Source organism: Oncorhynchus clarkii, chromosome 30 (genome assembly GCF_045791955.1).
Source record: "Oncorhynchus clarkii lewisi isolate Uvic-CL-2024 chromosome 30, UVic_Ocla_1.0, whole genome shotgun sequence".
NCBI lineage: Eukaryota > Metazoa > Chordata > Actinopteri > Salmoniformes > Salmonidae > Oncorhynchus > Oncorhynchus clarkii.
In genome coordinates, this window is record NC_092176.1 from 38132484 (window position 1) to 38140910 (window position 8427).

Here is an 8427-nt window from a genome sequence, read left to right on the forward strand (position 1 = left end):
AGGACCTCAGTCAGAATAGAGACAGTTCTCTATACATAGAAATATGAAGTATAGAATACACAGTTCCCTGTACATAGACTTATCAGGTATAGAAAAGACAGTTCTCTGTACATAGAAATATGATGTATAGAATACACAGTTCCCTGTACATAGACTTATCAGGTATAGAAAAGACCGTTCTTTATACATAGAAATATGAATAGAATCACCTCGTCCCCAGGTTACTCCATGAGAGGCGGCTGGGGACCAGATATACAATAGATAAGATGCCAGGGATCAATTCCAATTTAATTTGAAATTCAAATTCAATTTTTTTTTTTCTCATGAAGTGGAGAATTGACATGGAATTAAAGTAAACATTTTTACATTTCTCAGTTAATGGAATTAATGAACATTAGTATAAAAAATTTACTATAAGATTGGTTTTGAATCATTGCAACGTGTATTGCTATATTTCCAGTATACTTAAGTTCTCTGAACAGTGGCATGATCCGCCTGAAAGCCCGAGGGAATTGAATTCAAATTGGAGTTTGCAGAATTGTTGGGGATAATATTGAATTGGGAATTGAATTCTTTGAATTGACCTAACATTGGAATTAAGAGGAATTTAATTATTTCTGAATTCAAAGACTGACCTAGAATTTTTATTGAATTAAATTGAATAAAGGGAGAGAGAATTGAATTCGACTATAATTTGTGGAATTGACCCCAATCATGATAGACACTGTTTTCGATTCCCTTCCCAACATGAGATTGTTTCACAGATGAATTTACAGGAGGCTGCTGAGTGGAAAAGGGCTCATAATAATATCCGGAACGGAGCAAATGGAATGGCATCAAATTCATAGAAACCACTTGTTTGATGCATTTGATACCATTCCACAGATTCCGCTCCAGTCATTACCACAAGCCCGTCCTCCCCTATTAAGGTGCCACCAACCTCCTGTGGATGCATGTTATTCATTCTAATTTCTCTTCTAGATCCTGGAGACACAATTCCATATTCCGGCTTTTCAGAAAACTTCAACGAGATTGAGTACTGAGGGAAACACTGGATTGTCTGTGTGTCTGTGTGTGATAGAAGACTGGGTGGGGACAATGGTGAGAGATTGTGTGTACGGGAGTAACTCCTGCAAGACCATTTACCTAGAGTAGAGACATGCTCAGTGCCAGTCATTAGTTTTCCCACTGTTTCTTCTTGTACAAGGTAGGACATAATGTAGGCTTTACAGACCATTGTACAGTCAAAACTCTTTTTTTTTTTTTTTGTAGAAAATCCTTCAATATGTTCAAACGTAATATTTTCTGGATTTATGTCAATTTATTCTTACTCCCCTCGATTTATGTATTGTCAGTGCAGAAATATGTTGTTGGATTGTTTTAAAAACTCAACGTTTTTACTGCACAGTTCATGTCTGACCCCTAGTGGTGGAAGATCATAACTGCAGAGAATTCACACGTCTCTATTCTGTCAAAAATAATACGTGAATAGTCTGTATACAAATGCAATAGTAAATATTCGACTAAACTTGTAAAGCACTGACCCACCTGTATATCGAATGTGTATCTGACATTTACACTATGCATTGCAAATGATATCTAACTCCTCACTGTGACAAAGGATTTGTGTCCAGCTTTAGGTCTGAAGTCAGAAGATAACCAGCGATTCATATATCAAAGTCTACTGGGATAGGCTACTCTTCTCTTTCTCAGGTTTCTTACTTTTCTTTTCTAAACATGTTTTTTCCCCGCGTAGGGCTATGTTCTGCTGAAGTTTAGTATGTAAATGATGCTCTACAAATAAACATGCTCTACAAATAAACATAAATGCAGACACATTATTTGTTTTAATAGAACCTAGAACATTTGTCAGGGGAATTGTGTGACCAGATCAGTATTACTGTCTGATTGACAGTCAAATCAAATAGAAGCGGTTGATACACTCACCTGGGAAGAACTAAGGCAGGAGTGACAAACTCATTCCATGGAGGCCCTAGTGTCTGCTGGATTTGAGTTTTCTTTCAATTAAGTCCTAGACAACCAGGTGAGGGGGGGGGGAGTTCCTTACTAATCAGTAAATGTAATTCATCAAACAGGTACGAGAGAAGATTGACAAACCTGCAGACATTCAGCCCTCTGTGGAATGAGTTTGACACGTGAACTAAGAAAACGTGGCTGACGTGCAAATCAATGTTTAATTTCAGTAAAGGTTCAGGTCAGGGTTCAGGTCAGGGTTCAGGTCAGGGTTCAGGTTAGGGTTCAGGTCAGGGTTAAGGTTAGGGTTAAGGTTAGGGTTCAGGTCAGGGTTAAGGTTAGGGTTCAGGTCAGGGTTCAGGTCAGGGTTAAGGTTAGGGTTCAGGTCAGGGTTAAGGATTTGGTTAAGGTTAGGGTTCAGGTCAGGGTTAAGGTTAGGGTTCAGGTTAGGGTTAAGGATTTGGTTAAGGTTAGGGTTCAGGTCAGGGTTAAGGATTTGGTTAGGGTTAAGGTTAGGGTTAAGGATTTGGTTAGGGTTCAGGTCAGGGTTAAGGTTAGGGTTAAGGATTTGGTTCAGGTCAGGGTTAAGGTTAGGGTTCAGGTCAGGGTTAAGGTTAGGGTTCAGGTCAGGGTTAAGGATTTGGTTAAGGTTAGGGTTCAGGTCAGGGTTAAGGTTAGGGTTAAGGTTAGGGTTAAGGTTAGGGTTAAGGTTAGGGTTAAGGTCAGGGTTAAGGATTTGGTTCAGGTTTGGGTTAAGGATTTGGTTCAGGTTAGGGTTAAGGTCAGGGTTAAGGTTAGGGTTAAGGTCAGGGTTAAGGATTTGGTTCAGGTTAGGGTTAAGGTCAGGGTTAAGGATTTGGTTCAGGTTAGGGTTAAGGTCAGGGTTAAGGATTTGGTTCAGGTTAGGGTTAAGGTCAGGGTTAAGGTTAGGGTTAAGGTCAGGGTTAAGGTCAGGGTTAAGGTCAGGGTTAAGGTCAGGGTTAAGGATTTGGTTAAGGTTAGGGTTAAGGTTAGGGTTAAGGTTAGGGTTAAGGTTAGGGTTAAGGTCAGGGTTAAGGTCAGGGTTAAGGTCAGGGTTAAGGATTTGGTTAAGGTTAGGGTTAAGGTTAGGGTTAAGGATTTGGTTAAGGTTAGGGTTAGGGTTAAGGTATGGGTCAGTTGTAGGTTTTGTCTAGTCGGGCTGTCAATGGAATGCTGGTCAGAAAACTCCCTTTTAACTCACCTACCTGCTGCTTTCAGTGTTGTGCCTTCTTATGATGTCACCAGTTTACAGTTTAAAAGTTAGTCTGGTAAACAAGCACAAGCAACCTGATTAAACAATCCGTCTGTTTGTTTACAGATGTATGTAGAAAAATATAGAGTACTGTTTTAATACAAATAAAAATGACAAGATGTTTAATATATATTTTTTCAATTTTTGTTTTTGTAAAAGCATATTCCTAATGTAACAAATTACAATCACAGTTTCTAGGAGAATCTATAGGGAAAACAACAGGCCAAGTGTATTAAATATTTCAGGTTTAGATTTGCTTGTTTGAAAAAGGATTACAGTAAAACGTATTGGCAGGAGTACAGGAGTAGGAGTACACAAATATCTCAGTTCCTTTCACTTGACGGCTCTGTCAAACGCTACTGACTAGTTAAGGCTACAGACTAGTTAAGGCTACTGACTAGTTAAGGCTACTGACTAGTTAAGGCTACTGATCAAGTTCACAACTGACCAGAAACATTGACAAATAAAACCAGGGAGCACACTCTAAAAACCAGGGAGCACACTCTAAAAACCAGGGAGCACACTCTAAGAACCAGGGAGCACACTAAAAACCAGGGAGCACACTCTAAAAACCAGGGAGCACACTAAAAACCAGGGAGCACACTCTAAAAACCAGGGAGCACACTAAAAACCAGGGAGCACACTCTAAAAACCAGGGAGCACACTCTAAAAACCAGGGAGCACACTCTAAAAACCAGGGAGCACACTCTAAAAACCAGGGAGCATACTCTAAGAACCAGGGAGTACACTCTAAGAACCAGGGAGCACACTCTAAAAACCAGGGAGCACTCTCTAAAAACCAGGGAGCACACTCTAAAAACCAGGGAGCACACTCTAAAAACCAGGGAGCACACTCTAAAAACCAGGGAGTACACTCTAAAAACCAGGGAGCACACTCTAAAAACCAGGGAGTACACTCTAAAAACCAGGGAGCACACTCTAAAAAGAAAAGAACTCTGGAGTATCCTTTAGGCTTTAGGGGTTCTTCAAATTGAAACTGTGGGGGAACCCCGATAAGAACCTATTTTAATGGATCCTAAAGAAACTTTAAGGTTGACTTTTTGAACTATCCCCCTATTATTAATAATAATCAGAATAACAATAAAACAATATTTTAGTTGTCGGTGTTTATTGTGATTTTAGTGACAAAGCAGAATTTAAAAAATCTAAATGTGAGGTGAACTCCCAGCGGAGACCCAAGTCCAATGGGTTTATCCTCTGGTGTGGTAATGTTAATGTGTTGATGTTCTCCGTATCCACAGCCAGAATGATTTTGCAGTGCATGGTGACTGAACGGGTTTCCTGTTATAATGGTTTCATACACACACCTTGTCCATAATGTAGAGGCCTATGGGATATTCATTGAAGCAGAAGTGGGTTGTTTCTAGCTTTATTGCTGGGTGAAAAATGTCCACCTTCTCTCTATTACAGATTCTGTTAAATTTCTAAAGGTAAAAATACTTCTAACAATAAAACTCTGTTACAACATTAATACACAGTCTATGACATTCTTAAAATGACATATAGCCAATCATGACCAAATTGTAGATATAAAAAAAACAACATGTTTATTTTCAGATATTAATTTCAGCTACAAAATGAAATCATGCAAAAGAAACACAAATAAACAAAAACTTCCAGGTCAACATGAATGTATGTAAAACAACAACAACAACAACAACGATGAAACATAATGTCTTCTGCTCCAGAGGCTGCCCATTCATGACGGCGAACGCCAGGGAGCCAAGCGATTGTCTCAGAGTCAGAACAAAGGGTTCGGGTCTGTTGTTCACCAGGCAGAGATAGTCAGCCATATTGGTTCCAGCCTGGGGATCAGAGAATATGATTATAAAATCATGATCCAGCCCTGAAACACCCACGTCTGCTTTTCAAGGTACTTTTGAACAGCTGATTGCTACAACGTGATTAGAGCAGGGCAGCAACAAAAACCTGCACTCTCAGTCGCTATCCTGGAGGATGGTTGGCCACCTTTGATATAAAATATTGCAACATTACAACCGAGTACTTTTGTCTTTGTGAAATTATTGTTTGTTGTTGCCACCCTTGCACAAGCCTGCGCATCCACACACAAATTGTGGCCTTTCCTATTGCTCAGAACATGCTATTCTTCAATACAGTCTATTGCTGTGTGTGGGACGTTAATCAGCATTGAGTTGAGTCCAGGCACTTTGTGCATGGCTCCTCCCACAGCAGGGGTGGGAGGAGCACTGAAATGTCCTACTCAAGTAGAGTTACTCATACTTCAATGACATTTGACTCAAGTTGGAGTAAAATTACTGACTTTGAAAAATACGGAAGTACTTGGAAAAGCTACTCAATAACAGTATTGCAAGTACTTGTAACAAATGACTAGGAGAACAATGACACCGCCACACACTATACACACACACCCTATACACACACACCCTATACACACACAACCTATACACACACACCCTATACACAATTATTTGAATAATTTAATGGATGTTTTGTGCACAAAGGTGATGACTAAAGTGTCTTATTAGGAATTTTCTAATTTGATTTCTCTATGTGGCCGTGTATGGAAATTCTCTTTCTGTGCCGGACGTCAGTTAAACTGCAGTACCGAAGCAAAACTGTAGGAGCAGTCGAAACCGTGCTTCAAGACCGGAACCCTGGCCCAAGTCAGTGGTACCTAACTATTACGCATGAATTAAAACTATTACACATTAATTAATGTCCCCTGGGAACCACTGACCAAATTGGGTCCTATCCTGTGATAAGTATATGTGGCATATCTGTTATATCCGCTTGAAGGCGCTAAATCCTAAGAAAAGACTGGTTAACGACATTCATGAATGGGATGTCATCATCAACATGTCATTCCAGAAAACGATTCAGTAGCTATATCAATGCAAAGCCTGCTAATAAGTTCTCATGTCTATTATGCCCTAATCAGAATAGTACCTGAAAATCATATTTTAACTACAATATCAATTTTGACCATTTTAGAGGGGAGGAACGAGAGCTCAAACATAAACACATTGAGTCCGATTTTAAACCGGGACAAAATTTAATGCGCCGTAAGGGGCGGTCTTTTAACGTCACTGCTTCTCATACAGCGAATGGGCCGAGAAACAAGATCATATCTGGTCCAGCGTTATCTTTGGCATGAGAGAGCGAGATTAGTAGCCTTTGTTGCATTTGTGATGCATTGAAAAGGGTGCCTTCTTTATGGACGATTGATTGCCATATATATATATATATATGCAAAGTAAGGAAGACATCACACGTGCGGGAGTTAGTTATAGCGAGCTGATCTTCCCCAGCGGGTAGGTGAGCATGCATCAATCACATCATCCAATGATGCTTCTTGGTCTGTCGTCGTTGTAGCTTGCTAGCTAGTCCACGAATATACAATTTAGCTGACTATTATCAATGTTAACATGTCTCGTGTATGCATAGGCTTTGCTAAATGTGGGGTCTCATTGTGAATGGGCTAGCTGACAAGGCTAGCTAACAAAGCTAGTTAGCTAACGTTAGCTGCTAGCTCAATAATGGACTAAATGAGCCTAACGTTACTCCTTATGAATGATCTTACATGATCTGTTTAGACGCGAATTGGCTTTACCGGTAAAAACTAAATACTCAATTTAAACGTGAATCAATTCACAATTGCGGTACAGTTCAAGAAACATAAAGCCATCTAACTTACTTTTCTATCACATCAACATATATGCGCGTATGCGAAATGTACACTTACTGTACACTGTTTTGCCCAGTGTTAAGGGAGCTACTGTAAATGTAATAATTATGCATTGTAATTCCTTAAATTGTATTTAATGTCTACAGTAATAGCGGAATGAGTGTTACAACAATTACCCCCCCAAATTAAACAAATAAATAATGTGTATTGGGCCCCACACAATTGCATTTATTGGCGCATGCTTTTTATTGGTCAACAAAACAAGGACCTGCTCTTGTTACATTGACTGGGTCTGAGCTGCACGCTAACAGATTGTTGTTACATTGACTGGGTCTGAGCTGCACGCTAACAGATTGTTTTTACATTGACTGGGTCTGAGCTGCACGCTAACAGATTGTTGTTACATTGACTGGGTCTGAGCTGCACGCTAACAGATTGTTGTTACATTGACTGGGTCTGAGCTGCACGCTAACAGATTGTTGTTACATTGACTGGGCCTGATCTGCACGCTAACAGATTGTTGTTACATTGACTGGGCCTGATCTGCACGCTAACAGATTGTTGTTACATTGACTGGGTCTGAGCTGCACGCTAACAGATTGTTGTTACATTGACTGGGTCTGAGCTGCACGCTAACAGATTGTTGTTACATTGACTGGGTCTGAGCTGCACGCTAACAGATTGTTGTTACATTGACTGGGTCTGAGCTGCACGCTAACAGATTGTTGTTACATTGACTGGGTCTGAGCTGCACGCTAACAGATTGTTGTTACATTGACTGGGTCTGAGCTGCACGCTAACAGATTGTTGTTACATTGACTGGGCCTGAGCTGCACGCTAACAGATTGTTGTTACATTGACTGGGCCTGAGCTGCACGCTAACAGATTGTTGTTACATTGACTGGGCCTGAGCTGCACACGAACAGATTGTTGTTACATTGACTGGGCCTGAGCTGCACGCGAACAGATTGTTGTTACATTGACTGGGCCTGATCTGCACGCTAACAGATTGTTGTTACATTGACTGGGCCTGAGCTGCACGCGAACAGATTGTTGTTACATTGACTGGGCCTGAGCTCCACACGAACAGATTGTTGTTACATTGACTGGGCCTGAGCTGCACGCTAACAGATTGTTGTTACATTGACTGGGCCTGAGCTGCACACGAACAGATTGTTGTTACATTGACTGGGCCTGAGCTCCACGCGAACAGATTGTTGTTACAGGCAGTGAGGGGCACAATCAGTTATTGTTGACATATTGTGCAATGCGTTTAGAAATTAACAATACAAGCGACAGAACCAAAGGCTGCTGCAAAAAGCAAACCTCACCACCTGCCATCAAAAGGACCAACAGAATGTACAGGGCATTCGGAAACTATTCAGACCCCTTTACTTTTTCCACATTTTGATACGTTACAGCCTTATTCAAAGGTGTATTTCCCCCCCCCCCCCCATCAATCTACACACAATACCCCATAATGACACAGCAA

General features: G+C 40.6%; 1 protein-coding gene across 1 annotated transcript in view; it reads left to right on the forward strand.

Annotated features, from left to right (window-relative positions):
- LOC139389398 (MAM domain containing 2a) overlaps nt 1–1822 on the forward strand; it is a 36739-nt gene extending 34917 nt beyond the window's left edge. The window contains exon 14 of the mRNA XM_071136124.1: nt 982–1822. Coding sequence (XP_070992225.1) covers nt 982–1043 — 62 coding nt within the window. The 3' untranslated portion in view covers nt 1044–1822. The remainder of the gene's footprint in view (nt 1–981) is intronic.
- Nucleotides 1823–8427: the final 6605 nt, after the last annotated feature.